At 47.6% G+C, this 23,015-nt stretch overlaps 1 protein-coding gene across 3 annotated transcripts in view; it reads right to left on the minus strand.

The window, feature by feature from the left end:
* Window positions 1–23,015, minus strand: part of nbeal2 (neurobeachin-like 2) — a 519,702-nt gene that overhangs the window by 18,924 nt on the left and 477,763 nt on the right. For all 3 annotated transcript variants that reach the window (XM_072468153.1, XM_072468151.1, XM_072468152.1), the window contains 3 exons: window positions 20,804–20,884; window positions 19,565–19,674; window positions 11,614–11,786 (listed from right to left, as the gene is read on the minus strand). In XM_072468153.1, coding sequence (XP_072324254.1) covers window positions 11,614–11,786; window positions 19,565–19,674; window positions 20,804–20,884 — 364 coding nt within the window. The remainder of the gene's footprint in view (window positions 1–11,613; window positions 11,787–19,564; window positions 19,675–20,803; window positions 20,885–23,015) is intronic.

A 23,015-nucleotide genomic window follows, 5' to 3' on the forward strand; every position in this document is an offset into this window, starting at 1 on the left:
TGTAAATGTAAACACAATTATTTCTCATTTATAACAAGAACAATCATGAAATATCCAGTAAATCGAACTGGTTAACTACAAGCTTATACCTACTACCCACTTTAAATGCCTTCCCCCCTCTATCCACACACACAAGACAGAAGAACATGGAGGTGTGGAAAGGGGTGAAAAATAATAAGGATGAAAGTCAAAAGAGTCTTTGCTGCAGATGGTGTTTTAGCACACTTTCCTTCACAGTAAAGTTGCAGATTAGATCCCTTTGTTTGAAGCCTGTAATGGTCTTCTTTATAGATGCATTCATTCAGGTTCTCTGTAGAAAATGCAGTACTCTGGATTTCTGGAAGGACACCTGATTGCTGTTCAAACTTTGCTTTCAGTTTGAGGTTCTCACTCAGGTCTCTATCTTTCTGGAGAGAGATAGACTTGGTCAGTTCTGGACTCTGCTTGCCCAGTCTGTAATGGCTCTCTTGTAAATAGACGCTCTCTGACAGTTAAGTAGCACAGTCTTTCTGGAGAAAAACGGAGAGGAGAGGATAGCAGACCTTCCTCTGGGCTGTCGGAGTCAAACTGAAAGCAAAATGAAACCTCGGGACTCTGAAAACATCCCAGGAGAATAGGATCCAATCACCACCTGTTACCAGGCAGAGCACAGCCTTTTGGGCCAATCCATTGGCCACCAGCCAATCAATGAAACCGAGAATCAACCCACCTCTCTATCACTGATGCTGGACAGTCTACAATCTCTGGTTTAAACCAGCATGGCTCTTTGAATTCTTCTGTTTGAATTAAAGTAGACTGTTTGGGGTGGCATGACCAGGAGGACTGTCGTCCAATGTTGGAAGAAGACCAACAATCTCCTCTGAGTTGCAAGGTAAGTTACCATCTCTTTCTTGGCAGCAACCCACCTCTCTATCACTGATAGATTCCCCCCTCCCCCCAGATTACTAGTTGACACCTCGCACGCTCCCCACATCTGACCTTCAAACTTGTTCCTCAGAACTCCTGGCACCTTCCAGCATAACCCCTTCATATCCAGGTGCTACAGATCCTCCTAACCCATCAAGCGTGTAGTTCACAATGCCCTCTCTTTGTCCTCACAGGAGAAGATAGCCCATAATAAACAGGAAAGGACCAAGACTCTTGGGTCGCAGAGATCAGAGTACCCCCAACATTCCAAATCCCCACCCAATCCCCGTAGCCCCACCTAACCTAACTTTTGGACATGGAGGGGCAATTTAGCAAGGTCAATTCACCTAACCTGCACATCTTTGGACTGTGGAAGGGAACTGGAGCACAACACTCAAGAAGCTCGACACTATGCAGAACAAATCAGCCTGCTTGATTGGCACCCTATCCATCATCTTAAATAGTCACTCACTCAACAATCAGTGAACAGTGGCAACAGTGTATTATCTACAAAGTGCATTACAGCAGCTCGCCAAGGTTCTTTCGACAGCATTTTCCAAACGAGCAATCTCAAACACTTAGTGGAACACAAGCAACAAATGTATGGGAACACCACAATACCAACGTTTCCTTTCAATTATACACAATCCGTTCTTATTTTCACCAGGTCAAACTCCTGGAACTCCCTTTCTAACAGCACTGTAGGTGTACCTACACACAGGATTGCAGCAGTTCTGGAGGGAAGCTCACCACCACCTCTCAAGGGCAATTATGAATGATCAACAAATGCTAGCCTTGCCAGTAAAATGCTCACATCAGATGTAGGAGTAAAAAGAATAGAGGACCTGCTGGGCCAAAAAGTCATCAAGACGGAGTAGTGGAACTTTGCTCCATATCTAATCTGTTTCTGCTCTCAGAGTGTTTGATGGACAGTACAGATGATGCAACCCCTTTACTTAGCCTGTGTTGGGAAAATCTGGCTGTGGATATATTTTTATTCAAACTAGGGCATACATAAACACAGTCAATCATAAAACATAACAAACCCCATAATTGGACATTTTCTCCTCTTTTTCTCCCATTAACCACTCCTCCTTTCCCTCCTACCTGCTAGGCAATGAACAGGTCCTCAAACAGGGACACGAACAGCCTCCCCCTTGCCCAGAACCCTCCCTCAAAGTCCCGAAAGGCAAATTTAATCTTCTCCAGTTTAACGATCCTGCAACATCCCCCACGCACGCCGATAGTCTCGGTGGCTCCATCGACCTCCACTCCAGCAGAATTCGCCACCGGGCGATCAGTGTGGCAAAGGCCACTGCGTCAACCCCCTTCCCCTCCAATAGGACTGGCAATTCTGACACCCCAAAGATCGCCACTAGATCTCCACCCCCACAACTTTTGATAGATTTTCAAATATCGGGTCCCGGAACGCCACCCATCGCTGACATGACCAAAACTTGCGGACATGATTTGCTGGCCCCCCTCCACATCTCACGCACTCATCCTGTACCTCTCTGCAAAGAACCCACTCATCTGCACCCGCATCATGTGAGCCTTATGCGCCACCTTGAACCAAGCTCATTATGACACAGGATGACATAGCAGTGACCCGGTGCATAATCTCACTCCACACCCCAACTCCATGCCCAGCTCCTCGTCCCACTTCTGCTTTACCTCCTCAATTGGCACATTCCCTGTGCCCACCAGCCACCCAGAGATGTCTGTGATCAGCCGGTCGCCCAACTCATCTGCCGATAACAACCTGTCCAACAGATTGTGCTCCGGCAACCGAGGGAACGAGGGCACCTCCTTCCACATCTCTGAATATATTTGAGCGCCCCGAACCCCCTTGCAACTGATATTTCTCCTGCAATTCCCCCAATCTTGCAAACCTTCTTTCCACGAACAATCCTTCACCCGTTCCACCCCTACCCTGTGCCACCGTCCATGTCACATTCAACTCTGCTGGGGCGAACCAGTGATTCCCACAAATAGGGGCCAGCACCGACATACCCCACACTCCAAAATGCCACCTTAGCTGGTTCCAAACCTTTAAGGACGAAGCCACCACCGGACTCTCCGAACATCTCCCCAGAGCAAAGGGACGATGGGCCGCAACCAGAGCCCTCAGACGTCCCCCCCCCGCACACAATGCCTCCTCCACCTTCCCCACCCCTTCCTCCGCCCACCACTGCTGGACCTTCTCCACGTTCACCGCCCAGTAATAATACAGCTAGTTAGGGAGCGCAAGCCCCCCCCCCACCTTTGTAGAAACACCCATCAAATCCGTGGCGTCTTGCCAGCCCAGACGAAAGCTGGATTAACCTGTCCACCCTACCAAAATACGCCTAATATCGGGAGGGACTGACAAATAAAAATAAATCTTGGCAGGACGTTCATCTTGACTGCCTGTACCCGCCCAGCTAACAAAATACCACTTCCGCCTTCAAACTTTTTTTTTTTTAAAAGATATTTTTATTGAAGTATTTGCAAAATTTTTATAACAATAACAAACAAAATAATAATAACATAAACATCAACATGGTAAACTAGACATTTCCCACCCACCCCTTCTGTACATCCCTTAATCATTTTGCACCTACCCGCCCCCCCCCCCCCCCCTTCGGAATGCTGCTTCTGCTGACATTTAAATTTTCCCCGAGAAAGTCGACGAACGGCTGCCACCTCCGAGAGAACCCCAGCATTTACCCCCTCAAAGCAAACTTTATTTTCGCCAGCTTGAGAAACCCAGCCATGTCCATGACCCAAGTCTCCACACTCGGGGGGGGGGGCTTCGTTATAAGGATCCGTCTCCGGGCTACCAGGGAGGCAATGACCAAAACATCGGCCTCTTTCACTCCCTGAACTCCCGGGTCTTCTGACACTCCAGAGATCGCCATCTCTGGAGTCGTACCTAGCACCTCGGACATTGGCTTAGCAAACCCCTGCCAGAATCCTCCACGTTTCGGGCATGCCCAAAACATGTGGACATGGTTTGCTGGGCTTCCCGCATAGCTCCCACATCTGTCTTCTACCCTGAAAAACTTGCTCATCCTCGCCGCCGTCATGTGTGCCCGGTGTACCACTTTAAACTGTATTAGACTGAGCCTGGCACATGATGAGGAGGAATTAACCCTGCTTAGGGCGTCCGCCCACAGACCCGCCTCTAACTCCCCACCTAGCTCCTCCTCCCACTTGCCCTTCAGTTCCTCCTCCGCCTCCAACAACTCCTGATAGATATCCGACACTTTCCCCTCCCCTACCCAGGTACCGGACACTACTCTGTCCTGTATCCCCCGTGGTGGCATCAGCGGGAAAGCCAACACCTGTTTCCTCAGAAAGTCCCGCACTTGCAGGTATCTGAACCCATTCCCCGGCGGCAACTTGAACCTGTCCTCCAGCGCCTTCAGACTGGGAAAACTCCCGTCTATGAATAGATCTCCCATCCATCTAATTCCTGCTCTCTGCCAGCTCCGGAACCCTCCATCTATCCTGCCCGGTGCGAACCTGTCATTATTGCAAATCGGGGTCCAGACCGACGCACCCTCCAACCTCTTATACCTCCTCCATTGCCCCCAGATTCTCAATGCCGCCACCACCACTGGGCTAGTGGAGTAACGGGCTGCGAGAACGGCAGAGGTGCCATTACCAGTGCTCCCAACTAGTACCTTTGCATGACGCCGCCTCCATCCGTTCCCATGATGACACCCCCCCCCACTTCCTAATCATCGCTATATTCGCCACCCAGTAGTAGTTGCAAAAGTTCGGGAGCGCTAACCCACCCTCCCCCCGACTGCGCTCCAACAACATTTTCTTCACATGCGCCGTTTTATTCGCCCATACAAAGCACAAAATAATCTTGTTTATCCGCTTGAAAAAGGCCTTAGGGATGAAGATGGGGAGGCACTGGAAGACAAACAAAAAATGGAGAGGACCGTCATTTTCACGGTCTGTACCCTCCCTGCCAGCGATAGTGGGAGCAAATCCCATCTTTTAAAGTCCCCCTCCATTTGCTCCACTAGCCGGGTTAGGTTGAGTCTGTGTAATGTCTCTCATTTCCGAGCCACCTGTATTCCCAGGTAACGAAAGTTCCTCTCTGCCACCTTGAGCGGCAGCTCCTTCAGTCTCCTCTCCTGCCCCCTTGCCTGGATCATAAACAATTCACTTTTTCCCATGAAAACCTGCCAAATTCTCCCAAGAACTGCATAACCTCCCCATCCCCTCTGTCATAATATACATCTATGTATACAATGGAGTGCAGACAGGCAGTGATTGACACACAGGATGACCAGTAAGCACACAGAACAGAGCTGCCAATCACCAGACAGGACACGACCACTATAAAGCCAGAGGGCACCAGTTTTCCCGCTCTCTCTCGGGACCCAGCCTCTGAGACAGTCAGAGCTCGTGAGCTAGCCAGTGCCTACACCATGTGGTAGCTAGGTTAGTCTGGTCAGGCTCGTGTCAGGTCTCCAGTGAAGTCAGCATAGTGTCAACCCACAGCTGAACATGTATAATAGTTTGGATGTTGAATAAAATTGTGTTGCATTTTATCAAGTGTTGGAGGTCTGTCTCTCGCTGCACTGCATCAAGTGCAGTTCACCTCGACCCAGCCTACCCAACACATCACCCTCCCCCTCTCTTTAGCCTCTTTAAAGGTCCTCATCAGCAGTGGACACAACACCTCTGAGAACTTCTTATAAAGTTCTACCGGGTAACCGTCCGGCCCCGGAGCCTTGCCCGTCTGCATGCCCTCAGTCCTTTAACAATTTCCTCTGCCTCAATCAGGGCCCCCAGCCCATCCACCAGGTCCTCCTCCACCCTCGGAAACCTCAACTGATCAAGGAATTGCCTCATCCCTTCTGCTCCAGCCGGGGGTTCCGACTCATATAATTTACTATAAAATTCTTTAAAAACGTTGTTCACCCCCCCTGGGCCCAAGACCATGTTACCCTCCCTATTCCTTATTCTCCCAATCTCCCTGGCCACTTCTCTCTTCCTAACCTGGTGCGCCAACATCCTGCTCGCCTTTTCCCCATATTCGTAGACTGCCGCCTTTGCCCTCCTCAACTGCTCCACCGCCCTCCCCGTGGTCAACAACTCAAACTCTGCATGTAGTTTCCGACGCTCCCTCAGGAGCCCCTGTCCGTGACCTCCGCATATCTCCTATCCACTCGAAGTATCTCATCCACTAATCTCGCCCTCTCTGCTCGTTCCACCTTTTCTCTCTGGGACCGAATCAAAATTAGTTCCCCTCTTATAACTGCTTTCAGAGCCTCCCAAACCTCACCCGTCTCATTTATATCCAGGTAATTCTGGATGGACTTATTCGCCCGCCCGCAGATCACTTTGTCTGCTAACAACCCCACATCCAATATCCACAGCGGGCGCTGCCCTCTCTCCTCACTCAACCTCAAATTCACTCAATGCGGGGCATGATCAGAGACTGCAATTGCCGAATAGTCCGTCTCCGCCACCTTCGGAATTAGCGCCCTGCTCAGAACAAAAAAATCAATGCGGGAGTAAAATTTATGGACATGAGAAAAAAACGAAAACTCCTTCGCCCTCGGCCGCTCGATTCTCCAGGGTCTACCCCCACCATCTGCTCCATGAAACCCCTCAACTCCTTCGCCGCGGCAGGCCTCCTTCCAGTCCTGGATTTTGACCGGTCCAGATTGGGATCAATGACTGTGTTAAAGTCCCCCCCCATGATCAGGCCGTGAGACTCCAGGTCCAGGATCTTGCCTAACACCCACCTCATAAATCCCACATCGTCCCAGTTCAGCGCATATACATTCACAAGCACCACCCGTACATCCTCCAACTTCCCACTCACCATTATATATCTACCCGCCTTATCTGCCACAATTATTCCAGCCTCAAACGCCACCTGCTTGCTGATCAATATTGCTACCCCCCTGGTCTTTGAGACCAGCCCAGAGTGAAATACCTGACCAACCCACACCTTTCTCAATGTCGTCTGGTCAATAATCTTTAGATGTGTCTCCTGAAGCATTGCTACGTCTGCCTTCATAAGACCATAAGACATAGGAGCGGAAGTAAGGCCATTCGGCCCATCGAGTCCACTCCGCCATTCAATCATGGCTGATTTCAACTCCATTTACCCGCTCTCTCTCCATAGCCCTTAATTCCTCGAGAAATCAAGAATTTGTCAACTTCTGTCTTAAAGACACTCAACGTCCCGGCCTCCACCGCCCTCTGTGTCAATGAATTCCACAGACCCACCACTCTCTGGCTGAAGAAATTTCTCCTCATCTCTGTTCTAAAGTGACTCCCTTTAATTCTAAGGCTGTGCTCCCGGGTCCTAGTCTCCCCTGCTAATGGAAACAACTTCCCTACATCCACCCTATCTAAGCCATTCATTATCTTGTAAGTTTCTATTAGATCTCCTCTCAACCTCCTAAACTCCAATGAATATAATCCCAGGATCCTCAGATGTTCATCGTATGTTAGGCCTACCATTCCTGGGATCATCCGTGTGAATCTCCGCTGGACCCGCTCCAGTGCCAGTATGTCCTTCCTGAGGTGTGGGGCCCAAAACTGCTCACAGTATTCTAAATGGGGCCTAACTAATGCTTTATAAAGCTTCAGAAGTACATCCCTGCTTTTATATTCCAAGCCTCTTGAGATGAATGACAACATTGCATTTGCTTTCTTAATTACGGACTCAACCTGCAAGTTTACCTTTAGAGAATCCTGGACTAGGACTCCCAAGTCCCTTTGCACTTCAGCATTATGAATTTTGTCACCGTTTAGAAAATAGTCCATGCCTCTATTCTTTTTTCCAAAGTGCAAGACCTCGCACTTGCCCACGTTGAATTTCATCAGCCATTTCTTGGACCACTCTCCTAAACTGTCTAAATCTTTCTGCAGCCTCCCCACCTCCTCCATACTACCTGCCCCTCCACCTATCTTTGTATCATCGGCAAACTTAGCCAGAATGCCCCCAGTCCTGTCATCTAGATCGTTAATATATAAAGAGAACAGCTGTGGCCCCAACACTGAACCCTGCGGGACACCACTCATCACCGGTTGCCATTCCGAAAAAGAACCTTTTATCCCAACTCTCTGCCTTCTGCCTGACAGCCAATCGTCAATCCATGTTAGTACCTTGCCTCAAATACCATGGGCCCTTATTTTACTCAGCAGTCTCCCGGGAGGCACCTTATCAAAGGCCTTTTGGAAGTCAAGATAGATAACATCCATTGGCTCTCCTTGGTCTAACCTATTTGTTATCTCTTCAAAGAACTCTAACAGGTTTGTCAGGCCCTTTAGATGTGCGAAATCGCGAGCCCTTTTGACCGGCCCATTCAAACCTTTCACATTCCACGTAATCAGCCTGGATGGAGGGCTGCCAGCCCCCCCCCCCCCCCCCCCCCCCCCGCCAACTAGCCATAACCTTTTTTTGGCCAGCCCCGAGTCCGCGCCCACCGCTTCCTCAAGCTCCCCCACAAGCAGCAACCGCCCCCGACCTCCCTTTTGTACCCCAATAAAAGTTCCTCCCCTGTCAGCGAAGCAGCCTCCCTCTCACCTCCCCCCCCCACAACAGCCCCCAAAACCTGATCCCCCAGGTCAAGCACCATCTTAGCACATGCTCACCCCCCCACCTCGCTTCCGAGAGTCAGCTGAACCATGCTGACCCCGACAACCCCCCACCTCTGGTGCCAAGCAGTCTGGCTCCCTACTGTTCGAACCCCTCTCCCGACTTGAATAAACCATTTAACAGCATCGCATTCCCCAGTAAGTAAACAACCTCAAGTAAAAGAAATTAACATAAACCAATGAAGAAACAATCGCTTGAAACAAGACCCAACCTCCCACAGAATAGCACCAACTTTGGGGCCCCCTCCCCCCTCCGCAACAAATCCCTGCAAAAACAAAGCACTCTCAAACCACCACCCCAGCCCAATACGTAACCCAGAACAACATATAATCTTATTTGAACCGATACAAAAATTACAAAGATTACAAACCGCCGTCACATAACTTCTTCGAGACTCAAGTGTCCTTTAAGGCACTTCCAACTTCTTTTCATTTGTAAATGACCATACATCATCCGATGTCTCAAAGTAAAAATGCCGGTTTTCGTGCGTAACCCACAACCACGCTGGATACAGCACCCCGAATTTCACCCCCTTCTTGAAGAGGATCGCCTTCACCCGATTAAACTCAGCACGTCTCTTGGCCAGCTCCGCTCCCAGGTCCTGATAGATGCGCAACTCGCTGTTCTCCCATCTGCTGCTCCGCTCCTTCTTGGCCCACCGCAAGACAAGTTCTTTGTCCGAAAAATGGTGGAAACGCCGTTTCGGTGGGTCATTCGCCTTAGGCTTCCTTGCGAGGGCTCTGTGCGCTCCATCCACTTCCAGGGGCCGAGAGAACACCCCGGCCCCCATCAGCGTCTCCAGCATGCCCGCTACATATGCTCCCGGGTTCGACCCCTCAATTCCTTCAGGGAGGCCAACAATCCTTAAGTTCTGCCTCCTGGACCTGTTCTCCAGGTCTTCCAGCTTCTCCTGCATTCTCTTGTGGCGATCGTCTAACACCTCCACCTTGTGCTCCAGCACGGTTAGGTAGTCCTCCTGGCTGGATAACTTCAGCTCAATCTCTTTTATCGCTTTCCTTTGGGCCGCCTGATTCAATACCATTTGATCAACCGCTGCCTTGATCGGGTCCAACGTTTCCTTTTTTAGCTCAGCGAAACAGTCCTTAAAGAACTTAATCTGTTGCTCCTTAGACCACTGAGCCACCGCTCCCTGGTCCTGACCCTCCACCATGCTGCGCCGCGGTACTTTGCTTCACTCTATCCGGGCTGAGTCTTTTCACACAGCCACTTCTAGTCCAATTAGCCATACATCGGAGGGGGCATCCTTCTTAATATTGTCCACTGCACCGATCTATCCCCTAAAGTCCGAGAAAAGTCGGGGAAAAAGGGTCCGAAAGCCCGTTCCGGGCCTGAGCTATCGATTGTGTGACCTACTCCTCCATGGTTGCCACAGGAAGTCCCTTCAAACTTTTCAAATGCGCAAATATCCTAGATTGCTTCACCGGCCCATTCAACCCCCGCACATTCCAAGTCATTATCCTCACCAGGGGATTTTGACCCCCCCCCTCCTATTTAAACCCACCATCCCAATCCATCACAAAACCATCTCTGCCCCCCATTTTCTTTCCTTTTCTAAGCCCACCCAAAATGCCTGCTTACTCTCCGCTGCCCACCATCACCCAATAAACTATCCACCTTACCTGCATCACCAGTACCCTCCCCCACATCCCAAACCACCCTCCTTGCTTTGGCTACTCGCCGTAGCCCCCACCCCCACTTTGTTTCCGTTCGCCAGCATGCTTGCTAGCATGGCAGCTCCTGCCTGAAGAGCACAACAAAGACCCTCAACCATATTGCCCTCGCTGCCCCTTCCCCCACACTGCCTACCCACCTCCAACCTTTGGAAAGATCTCAGCTCCAACCACCCCCCACACCCCCACCCCCAACCTAAATCTTCCCCCAATCAACAGGAGACACCCCTAAGATTATGACCCACCCCCCCGTCAACCACTATGAAATGGCAACAAGGCAAATATGTGGAATTAGAATAAAACATTGGTAAATATTATACACACATTTCAAAAAACCCAAAACATCAGAAAAACACTCCCCATCAACCCTCCTCCAAACCATGCTCTTTAATAAAACTGTGTGCCTCTTCAGGCGACGTAATATAATGCTTCTTCCTCTTAAAAGTCATCCAAAGTTTGGCCGGGTATTTTGGGAGAGCACCGCCTTGGCCCGATTAAAGCCAGCCTGCCGCTTGGCCAGGTGAGCACCAATGTCTTGGTATATTCGGACTCACTGACCCTACCAAGTACACTCTCTCATCGCCCTCGCCCACCTCAAGATCTGCTCCTTCACCTTGAATTGGTACACTCTCAATATCACCATCCTCAGTGGCTCCCCTGCTCTCGGCCTCTGCCTTGGCGATTGATATACCCAATCAACCTCCAGGGTCTTCTCACAGACCCCCTCGTCCAACAGCTTCGCCATCATCTGTGACACATAGGCCGTGGCACTTGATCCCTCCACCCTCTTTGGCCGGCCTACAAATGCGTAGGTTCTGCCGCCTGGACTGATTCTCCTGGTTGTCCACCCTTGTTTTCAGCTCCTTTCAGGCCACATTCAGCATCGCTACCTGTGCCTCCAACTGCACAATCCAATCACTGTGGTCCGTGACCGCCCTTTCCACCTCTTAAGATTGTCACACCTTGCAACTCCAGGTGCTTCTCCACCCTCTACATGGCACCACGAAGAGCTGATGCTGCTGAAGTTCTCCTTTAAGCATCCCCATCAATTGCTCCACTGGAAATGGACATTGACAACGCCCCAACCTACACCAATTCTCCTGTAAATGCGCCACACAGACTCTGCAGCTCCAACACCGTCTCCTTATCCGACGGGTGTAGTAACCCATCGACATTCCACTTCAGAGTAGAATTCATTCTGCACCACTTATTCCACAAAACCTCTGATTGAGCCCATTAATCGGGCAGAAAGGGACAAAACCAAAACCTTCAAGGAGGAACTACTAGGTGTGCGCCCGATCAGCACACGGCCATCACCGGAAGTCGATTTTTGTCAGTCTTGATGAACACAGTAAAGTATTATCACGGCAATGAAGATTGGCTGTTACTGACCTATGTGTCTTATGATGTGACCAGTCACTTTGCCCTTGCTCAGTGATGTAACCCGGAGACTGTTGTCCCAGTGACCACCACTGAAGAGAAGTTTTCCATCAGGGGAAACGGCCAGGACCTTTGGTGATAAATTGACACCGGGAGCAAACGGGCCTGACAGGAAGCGTTGAGTCCTGTCGAAATAATAAGAGAAAGGATAAAATAAGAAAATCAGTTCATAGGCTGACATTGAATTTATTAATGAATCTTTTATGTACTGGGCTGATGAAGAATGGGGATGGTCTTGTGACATTATTGAAAAAGTAAAACGAGACAATAACATTTGCGCACAGCGTGAGTGCTACAGTAGACAGTAACACTTGGGGTCAGTGAGTTAAATAAAGACAGTAACTCAAGGAATCAGTTTGTGAAAACAAAACAGTGGGTGAAATTCTCCGTTTGGGAGACTATGGGCTGGATTCTCCGATTTTGAGGCTATGTCCGGAGCATGTGTCTAGTCTTACGAAAAAATGACAGCAGCGTCCCCCCCCCCCAACATATGCTCCACCTGGTGGGGGGCTAGCAGCCGTGCCACGTAAAGCGCCCTGGCTTTACCTGGACTTACGTGTTAAGTAATGGGTTAAGAGACATTCCAATTAGTTGTCTCATTTATGTTAAGTATCCAATAATTGACACTGATATGTAAAGGGGCTTCAGGTGGCCTTTGTGTCAGGTGATGTGATTGTTAGAGTTTTGTGCAAAATCTGTTGAAGTAAATTAAAGGTGTTTGTGGAAAAGCAGCAGAACCTTTGACTCTATATACAACAGCAGCTAAACGTCTAACAAATGGTGGCAGAGGACGGTTGCTGTGCAAATGTGAAGGGTTGAAAGATACAACTTTTCCAGACCAAACCAAGGGGTGAGTGAGAAGAAAAAAAAACAGATATGTGGCTGAACCTAGTATAAAGATGGCCGGATATGACTACCCCCCCCCTTATTTTCTGAAAGGGGATCGTACGATCAATGGAGAAGTGCAGTCGTTATGTGGACTAAAGTAACTGCCTTGGGAAAGAGAAAACAAGGTATGGCATTGACACTTTCTTTACCTTATGACAGTAAAATCCAAAGCAAAGTGTTTTCTGAGCTGGAATTGGAAGAGTTAGACTCAGAAGAAGGTCTGGAGACTCTATTACATTATACGGATCCGATTTATCAAAAAGATGACTTGTTAAGTGCGTATGAAGCATGATCGGATTTTGATAGGTTCCGGAAAATAGAGGAATTCTCCATGGAAGACTATATAATGGAATTTTACAGACTATATAAAAGGCTGCAGATATACAAATTGGAATTTACACAGTCTGTGTTGGCCTTTAAATTACTTGACTGTGCTAGAGTGAGCAACATGGATAGGTTCCTGGTTTTGACAGGAGTTCAGTTTGCGGATAAGGATACCTTATTCGATCAGATGACAGAAGCTTTAAAAAAGTTTCTGGGGAAACATTCGATTCCGATGGCTCTGATGACCCACATAGGTCAGTCTGCAATAAAGCAGAATATGGAAGATACACTACTAACAGGATGGCGAAATCGCATGGCTACAAACAGATTCCACGACTATAGAAGGAGATCGGGACCCGGAAACTATGAAGACAGAAACCCAGTTAGAACCTACAATAGGAAGATTAACCCCAGAAATGCCCGGGATATGATAAATCAATGTTTTCGATGTGACTCTCAATACCATTATGCTTTCAACTGCCCAATACGTTATAATAGAGTGTTTGAAGTGACACATGACATGGAAGAGTCAGAAGAGGAAAAAGATAGTGACCAGAAAGAAGGCATTGTCCTATTAACAAGCAGTTTTGCGTCGGTAATGAGGGTGTTGGTTGCAGAATCCTTCAATTGTGCTGTATTAGAGAGTGGCTGCATATCTACTGTGTGTGGAATTGACTGGTTAAAATGTTACCTGGACTCCTTGAATGCTGAAAATCGTAACAAGGTTAAGGAATTTGAAAGTTCAACAAGTTTCAGGTTTGGGGATGATAATACTCTGAAGTCGCTGAAAAGAGTGGTGGTCCCTTGCATTATTGCCGGAGTGAATCATTTCATTAGCACAGATGTTGTATCAAGTGAGATACCTTTGCTTCTGAGCAGACCATCGATGAAGAAAGCACACATGAAACTGGATATGGAACAGGATAAGGCAACAGTTTTTGGAAAGACGGTGGACTTACAATTTATACAGTCGGGACACTATTGTATTCCATTACTGACAAATAATATTTCAAGTACAGTTGTTAAGGATGTGTTAATGGCAGTTGAAAATGGGACTTTAGCTGATAAAAAGCTTGTTGTATTAAAACTGCATAGGCAATTTGCACATCCGTCTCCTCGGAGGCTGAAGAATTTATTAAAGGATGCAGGGGTAAGGGATGAAGACTATACTAAACTGATAGAACGGGTTAGTGATCGCTGTGAAGTTTGTAGGAAGTACAGAAGGACACCAGCACGACCGATAGTAACCCTACCTTTGGCCAAGGATTTTACCGCCATTGTGGCCATGGACCTTAAGATCTGGGATAAAGCCAATAATATATTTATTTTGCATTTTGTAGATTTAGCAACCAGATTTAGTCAATCAACGATTGTACGAAGTAAAGAAAAGAGAGTAATTCTGGATCAAATCATGGAAAAATGGATAGGGACAGGAATGGGCCCACCGGCAAAATTCCTTACGGACAATGGGGGAGAATTTGCTAATGATGAGTTTAGGGATATGTGTGAAAACATGAATATCACAGTTATGAATATGGCTGCGGAAAGCTCATTTAGTAATGGTGTGTGTGAAAGAAACCATGTGGTAATGGATGACATGCTCCGGAAAATTTTGGCAGATAGACCGAACTGCAAGTTAAATTCAGCTTTAGCATGGGCGATACATGCAAAGAATTCATTGCAGGTGGTTGGGTGCTACAGTCCCTATCAATTAATGTTTGGTAGAAATTCTAAAATTCCGTCCATCTTAGATGACCAGCCTCCAGCTAGAGAAGGGGCTACAATTAGCTCTGCTTTTGCTGAGCATTTAAATGCATCCATAGCAGTAGAAAAGCTTTTTTGGAAGCCGAAGTCTCTGAAAGAATTCGCAGAGCTTTAAGACATAACGTACGGCCATTAGATGCCGTTATTCAGCAAGGAGACATGGAATACCATAAAAGAGACAATTCTACTGAATGGAAAGGCCCAGGGAAGATCATAGGCATAGATGGCAAAACAGTTATTTTGCAACATGGCAATCAAACTGTTAGGGTACATTCATCAAGGATAATGGGTAAGGATCACAAATTTTCAAATTTAGACAGAGCAGACAGACATGACGAGGAACCAGAGTCATCTGGTATGCACGTGTTACAGAACTACGGGGATCAATTAACTGATATAGACAGGGTTTCTGTGGAGGAACACAACACTTCTGATGAATTAGAACAGGCCATTTTTCCGAAAGGACAACTGCCAAACGTTGGACAAAAGTGACATACTTGCCTGAAGGATCTAGTCAATGGAAGGATGCAACTGTTATTAGTAGAGCAGGGAAGACCACTGGAAAGTATAAACATTGGTTGAATGTACAGCATTCAGGGGAGGGAGTCAAGACAATAGATTGGGAATACGAAGTTCAAAAATGGAGGGCACAGAAACGCAGTGCCAGTTCAGATAGTACATCGGATAGTGAACAGGTCCACAGGAAAAGATCGAGAACTATTGAAAGAACATCCCACAGCAGAAGGGAAAGATCTAGCAGTAGCAGTACAGAACAAGATACCAGGCAGGAGAGGGGACGTAGTTTCTCAAGATCTCGGAACATGAGTAAGACTAAGAATTCTAATAGGAGTAGAAGCCCACATGCATGTGAGATTTTGGTGGCTTCCAATAAATTAGATGAAAAATTTATCAAAGATGCCAAACAGCAAGAACTGCATAGTTGGAATGAATTTGGGATATACACGGAAGTACCGGATCGGGGTCAAAGAACACTATCCCACAGGTGGATTTGCATGGAAATCCCACTATCCCACAGGTGGCAAGGAAATTTGAAAAAAACTTAGAAGATCAGGATTTAAGGGTAGATTCACCTATGGCAGGAAAGGTTATTTTAAAGATTTTCTTGGCTCTATTAGCCACAAAGGCATGGGAATGCACATCTATAGATATAAAAGCTGCCTTTTTGCAGGGGCATCAGCTCCAGAGAGACATTTTTCTCCGTCCTCCTAAAGAGGCAGCTAACACAGAAGAGGTACTCTGGAAGTTGAACAAATGTGTATATGGATCGAATAATGCATCTAGAGTCTGGTACTTTTCGGTAAGGTCAGCTTTGTTAAAGTTAGGCTGTTGCCAGTTGAAAGCAGATCCGGCAATGTTTTACTGGCACTATAAGGAAATCTTTCTGGCATTTTTATGATGCATGTCGATGATTTTTTGTGGGGTGGGAATCGTGATTTCGAAGCTATTGTACTCTGTGGTTTGAGGAAAGAATTCAGGGTTGGAAATCAGGCTTTCGGTGCATTTAAATATATTGGACTGGAAATTGGACAGACTAAGTTAGGGGCAACCTTACGTCAGCAATCTTATTTGGAAAGCATCAGCCCAATAGCAATTAGTCGTGGCCGGGTTTCACAAAAAGACGCAATGGTTTCAAAGATGGAAAAAGAGCAACTGCAAAGTTTAATTGGGCAACTGAATTGGTTAGGTAGACAGAGTAGACCGGACGTGAGTTTTGATGTCTTAGAGTTGAGTACAAAAATGAATGATCCCAAATGGAAGACATAATAAGAGCAAATAAAGCGTTGGTCAAACTAAAAATGCAGGAGTGTGTTTTGCGGTTCCCGGTTTTAGGTGACCTTAGGCACTTGAAACTCATAGTTTATAGTGATGTGTCCTTTGCAAATTTATGTGATGGGGTTTCAAGCGCAGGAGGTTTTACAATTTTCCTTTTGGGGAACAATGGTAAATGTTGCCCTCTTGTGTGGGAAACAAAGAAAATAAAGAGAGTGGTCAAAAGCACTTTGGCTGCTGAGACGTTAAGCCTTGTAGAAGCGGTGGATATGGCCTTTTATATATTTCAGATATTGACAGAAATGTTGGGATTTGGGTAATATACCTATTGAATGTCACATTGACAATAAATCCCTGTGGGAAAATGTGCACTCTACAAAAAGTGTCAATGAAAAAAGGTTAAGTTTGAAGCAGGTGTTGGACTGAGGGGAGATAGCAAAAATTAAATGGGTTGAAAGTAGCTATCAATTGTCAGACTGTTTTACAAAAAGAGGAGCTAGCTCACAGAAACTTTTGGATATTGTTAATGAAGGGCGCCTGTTTCTGTGACTTTTTTTTCCAAAAATGAAAAAAAAAAAGGGGGGTGGGAAATTGCGTGTGTGTTTTAGAGTTTCTTGTAACTTTGTTTTCACCTAATTATTTTTTTTCTCCAAGGAAGGGGAGACTGTTAAGTAATGGGTTAAGAGACATTCCAATTAGTTGTCTCATTTATGTTAAGTATCCAATAATTGACACTGATATGTAAAGGGGCTTCAGGTGGCCTTTGTGTCGGGGGATGTGATGTTAGAGTTTTGTGCAAAGTCTGTTGAAGTAAATTAAAGGTGTTTGTGGAAAAGCAGCAGAACCTTTGACTCTTTATACAACAGCAGCTAAACGTCCAACAATACGGACAGAGAATTGCCGGGTCTGTGGCCGCGCATGCGCACAGCAATGACCTACAGTGGTCGAGTCGGAGAACATGGTGCTGGCCGCGCATGGACTCGACCTACCTGATAGTGCCCCCCTGTAACACCCCTCGCCACCTCTGGACCACACCCCACCAGTCCCCCCAGCTCCCCCCCCCCCCCCAGCCAACGGAACGGCTCCCCCTCACCGACTGTGGAGGTGCTAGACACAGTCCGCAGCTGTTGACGGAAACATAAAGCACAAGTTATCTACGCCGTCGGGAAGTTGGCCCATTGGGAGCAGAGCATTGGGGGAGGGCCTTGAGGTGACACCCTGAGGCCGTCCCAACTGAGTGCAGTGTACTCAGCGATGATGCTCTTTCTGAGGGGGCGGAGCATCCAAAAAACGGCGCCGCTCCCGATTTCAGCGTCAAATCGGATCCGCCGGCCAATCGCTCAATGCAGCCCTATGTTCTCCCATCGGAGCTGAATTGCACCCAATTTGTGCTCGCGCTGGGAGGAAGTGATTCCCAATCCTTAGCCATTTATGTATGGTGAGCATTGCGAGGCATTCCCTAGGGATTCCCACTATCAAGCCACCATTTTGAGCTGGCAGCCTGATAGTGAAGACTTGTGGCTGGACACCTTCCCCCGCCACAGGCCCCCCACCCCAGCATCACAATCCAGCCCCCTCACCCCACCCCCAGCAGTGCAATTCAGCCCCCCCACCCCAGGATATTCTGGGTCCCATCCCTAATACAACCCAGTTGAGGGGAGGGGTTCTGATGGGGGTGGGCAGGTCTTGCATTGTGGAGGGTGGGGGGGGGGGGGGGGGGGGTGCCCTCGGATGGACTTTGGGGGCAATTCCCATAAAAAGTTACCCTATTGACCCACTGCAAGGTCGACCACGAGAGGCTACACGTTTGGTGAGACACGTAGTAATCCTCACAAACGTGCTTCCAGACCCAGGGGATCGGAGAATCACGGAGAGCCAGAGAATAGAGTGCGAGGTCTGCTAAATGGATGCAAATGGGTCACTAAGACTCACTTGCATTCATTTACATTCTCCTGCGGGCACAAACCTCTTGCTGCCAACGGGGGGTCGGAGCATTTTGATCAGATTGCCACCCACTGACACCCGGCTCTGATCCTGATGTTTCGATTTTCCACCAGGGGCCCTGCCACCAGCGGCGGAGAATCCAAGTCAGTAACGTCAGGGGTCAGTGTCTTACAGAAGAGACTAACTGTAGAATCAGTGTGTTACAGAATACATTAACTCTAAGGGTTATTGTGTTAAAGAAGACACTAACCCCAGGGGTCAGTATGTTAAAAAAGACAGTGGGCACGATTTAACCGGAAAAGAATCAATGTCCGGCTTTGGGCGAGTTTCTTGGCAGCTGTATCTTGGCAAGTTACACCCCGCTTTTCAATGGCACTGTCATTTTGTTTGGCTCAGGGAGTTTTTCTCCGCCGAGTCTGCACTTCGAGTCATTTCCTGCTGACTCGCGGCGAGCCCAGCAGAAAAGGCTCCTCTCAGATCGGGGTGCCAATTTGTCCTCGTCCCAGGCCTGATCCCTAACAGTGACAACCTGGCACCTGGGCACCCTGGCACTGCCACCTTGGCAGTTCCCTTGCCAGAATGACAGCACCACCTGGGCACCCTGGCAGTGCCCAGCTACTTGGTTGCCAGAGGGAGTGTCAGGGTACAACCCTGCCCTATTCCCAAACACCCGGGGGTTTCTAATAGCCTGGAGACCCTCCTAGGTACCATTGCAACCAGTCCACGTTTGTGGAAACCATTACTAAATGGCACCCTGGCGAGGTCTCCCAGGCGCAGCTGTTAGATTGCAGGTACTGGAAGACTCTATGGTGCCCAGGTGATACTGCCAGGCTGGCAAGGCCACTGGTAGTGCCAAGGTGCCCAGGTGTCAGGTTGCCCATGCCAGGGATCAGTCCCGGTCTGCAATTCACCTTCCTGCACTGACGACTCAGCTCTGCTCTCAGTACAGGAAAAGAGGCAAGTGTGGTCTCGGCGGAGCGTTCCCGACCGAGGCCTAAAAAAACAGCAGGGTCATCCTCAGCCCTGCAGGCGCTGAGCAACACACCGCTATAGGCGTCTAAAATGGGACTCTGTTTTTTCTGTTAAATCACGCCCAGTGTCTTTGAAGGAGCAAGGAAGAATATATCGATTCAGCGTTGTGTTGGAGTTATTTAGATTATGGAACTAAAACAATCTCATAAATTGCACATACTTTGCATTGGAGACGACAGGATCCTTAGTGAAGGTGAAGTAATTGGAAATGTTTTTGTCATATGGTAGCCAGCCATGAGTTCCTATCAAACCGTTCAGACTCACTGTGACCTGTATGAAACAAAAGGTGTTTACTAACAGCATGAGATGTACCACTTGAATTTTGTATTTTACAGTGACTGCTGGCTGTTATCCCAGAAGATCAGTTTCAAAAGTCTGTGGACCAGTGGGTGGATAGTTACTATCAGCAAAGTGAAATACTTACATCCTCCCCATCTGGATTCCACCACCTTTTATTTTAGCTTGCTCTTCTGAACAGGCGATAAGGACACTTGATCGGACCTTTCCTTAAATATGCAGATAGGATCTGAAGATGTCATTGAGTTGCGATGCTATTTTAACTCAGGCCTGAGCAGAGAAGTTACTGTGGCATTCGCATCAAGGTAAACAAGTGGGAAGAGATCCTGGATTATTATTTAATGACTGTCAGGGTTCATTAGCTCAGGGCAGGACTTCCACCACCATCTGAGAATGTGAAGCCAGCGCTGGGACAACAGGCAGTCCCAACAAAGACGATCCATGGAGCCGGATACTCAGGTAATCTGGGGTTTGTCAGGGTCTGCCAGCCTGGCCCCGTTGAGGGTGGTTGGAAGGCAAGGTTTGCCGGTCTCCATTGGGTGCCCAACCAGGAGAGAACGCCCTCAGCCCATTACATAATATGGACACCTCCCATCACTGGTAAAATACCAACAGAAGTGGGTTGGCGACCCCTGCTAGACATCTAGCAGGGGATTGGAGGGTTACACCACAGAATTCCATGCTTTATTTCTGATTTACAGCATTTGTTCTATTTTGCTTCAAAAGTGCTACATTGGCTGTAAAGCGCTTAGGATGGCCATGTGAAGGCACAGTAATAAATGTAAACTCTTTCTTCCTTGTTAGAAACCACAATGTTTCAAGGCCAGATGTGCAGTGTTTCTGTCCACATGTGAACTGATTGGCATAGACTTTACTTTGGGCATTCCTGAATCTAATGGTCACATTGATTTCTCCTGTTCCCGCATTCTACATTCAGAGAACCAGTGAAATCAAGAATACTATATTTATGATTTTAGTCCTCAGATTACATCCTTACTGTTATTGTAGGTGCTACCTCAGGCTGTCATTTGTGGTCACATTTACTTTTTAAAAAAAAAAGAGAAATGGGCGACTATGATGTTTCACAACACTATCTACTCACCAGAACATATGGAGTTATGTAAGAGTCCGCTTGCTTTTTTGGCACCAAGGCCTGCACCAGTGGAATATCATCGCTGATGCCCTGAAAGAAGACAGATAAGGTTATTTGTGCATTCCCACATTCTGCTATTTATATGTATCGTTTTTGATATGATTTGATTTATTGTCACATGTATCGAAGTACAGTGAAAAGTATTTTTCTGCGGCTGAGGAGCGTACACAGTACTTACATTGTAGACACAAGAATAATCAACAGAGAACATTAACAAATGGTACATCGACAATACAGTGATTGGTTACAGTGCGGAACAAGGGGCCAAACAAAGCAAATACATGAGCAAGAGCAGCATCGGGCGTCGTGAATAGTGTTCTTACAGGGAACAGATCAGTCCCAGGGGGAGTCGTTGAGGAGTCTTGTAGCTGCGGGGAAGAAGCTGTTCCTATGTCTGGATGTGCAAGTCTTCAGACTTCTGCACCTTCTGCCTGATGAACGGGTCTGGAAGAAGGCAATGCCTGGGTGGGAGGGGTCTCTGATGATGCTGTTTGCCTTCCTGAGGCAGCGAGAGGTGTATACAGAATCAATGTGGGGGTGGCAAGCTTGTGTGATGCGTTGGGCTGAGTTCACTACAGTCTGCAGTTTTTTGTGATCTTGGACCGAGCAGTTGCCATACCAGGCTGTGATGCAGCCGGATAGGATGCTCTCTATCGCACATCTGTAGAAGTTTGTGAGAGTCGATGCAGACATGCCAAATTTCATTAGCTTCCATAGGAAGTAGAGATGTTGTTGGGCTTTCTTGACTGTTGTATCAATGTGAATGGACCAGGACAGACTGTTGGTGATGGTGACCCCCAGGAACTTAAAGCCATCGACCATCTCCACTTCAGAGCCATTGATGCAGACGGGAGTCTGTGTCGTGCTACGTTTCCTGAAGTCAATGATCAGTTCCTTGGTCTTTCCAACATTTAGAGAGAGGTTGTTTTCTGTACACCATGCAACCAAGTGATTTATCTCCCTCCTGTAGTCTGATTTGTCGTTGTTTGCGATGCGGCCCACCACAGTCGTATCATCCGCAAACTTATAGATTTAGTTGGAGTTAAATCTTGCCACACAGTCATAGAACATAGAACATAGAACAATACAGCGCAGTACAGGCCCTTCGGCCCACGATGTTGCACCAAAACAAAAGCCATCTAACCTACACTATGCCATTATCATCCATATGTTTATCCAATAAACTTTTAAATGCCCTCAATGTTGGCGAGTTCACTACTGTAGCAGGTAGGGCATTCCACGGCCTCACTACTCTTTGCGTAAAGAACCTACCTCTGACCTCTGTCCTATATCTATTACCCCTCAGTTTAAAGTTATGTCCCCTCGTGCCAGCCATATCCATCCGCGGGAGAAGGCTCTCACTGTCCACCCTATCCAACCCCCTGATCATTTTGTATGCCTCTATTAAGTCTCCTCTTAACCTTCTTCTCTCCAACGAAAACAACCTCAAGTCCGTCAGCCTTTCCTCATAAGATTTTCCCTCCATACCAGGCAACATCCTGGTAAATCTCCTCTGCACCCGCTCCAAAGCCTCCACGTCCTTCCTATAATGCGGTGACCAGAACTGTACGCAATACTCCAAATGCGGCCGGACCAGAGTTCTGTACAGCTGCAACATGACCTCCCGACTCCGGAACTCAATCCCTCTACCAATAAAGGCCAACACTCCATAGGCCTTCTTCACAACCCTATCAACCTGGGTGGCAACTTTCAGGGATCTATGTACATGGACACCTAGATCCCTCTGCTCAGCCACACTTTCAAGAACTTTACCATTAGCCAAATATTCCGCATTCCTGTTATTCCTTCCAAAGTGAATCACCTCACACTTCTCTACATTAAACTCCATTTGCCACCTCTCAGCCCAGCTCTGCAGCTTATCTATATCCCTCTGTAACCTGCTACATCCTTCCACACTATCGACAACACCACCGACTTTAGTATCATCTGCAAATTTACTCACCCACCCTTCTGTGCCTTCCTCTAGGTCATTGATAAAAATGACAAACAGCAACGGCCCCAGAACAGATCCTTGTGGTACTCCACTTGTGACTGTACTCCATTCTGAACATTTCCCATCAACCACCACCCTCTGTCTTCTTTCAGCTAGCCAATTTCTGATCCACATCTCTAAATCACCCTTAATCCCCAGCCTCCGTAT

The sequence above is a fragment of the Scyliorhinus torazame genome, chromosome 11 (genome assembly GCF_047496885.1).
Source record: "Scyliorhinus torazame isolate Kashiwa2021f chromosome 11, sScyTor2.1, whole genome shotgun sequence".
In the NCBI taxonomy this organism is placed as follows: domain Eukaryota; kingdom Metazoa; phylum Chordata; class Chondrichthyes; order Carcharhiniformes; family Scyliorhinidae; genus Scyliorhinus; species Scyliorhinus torazame.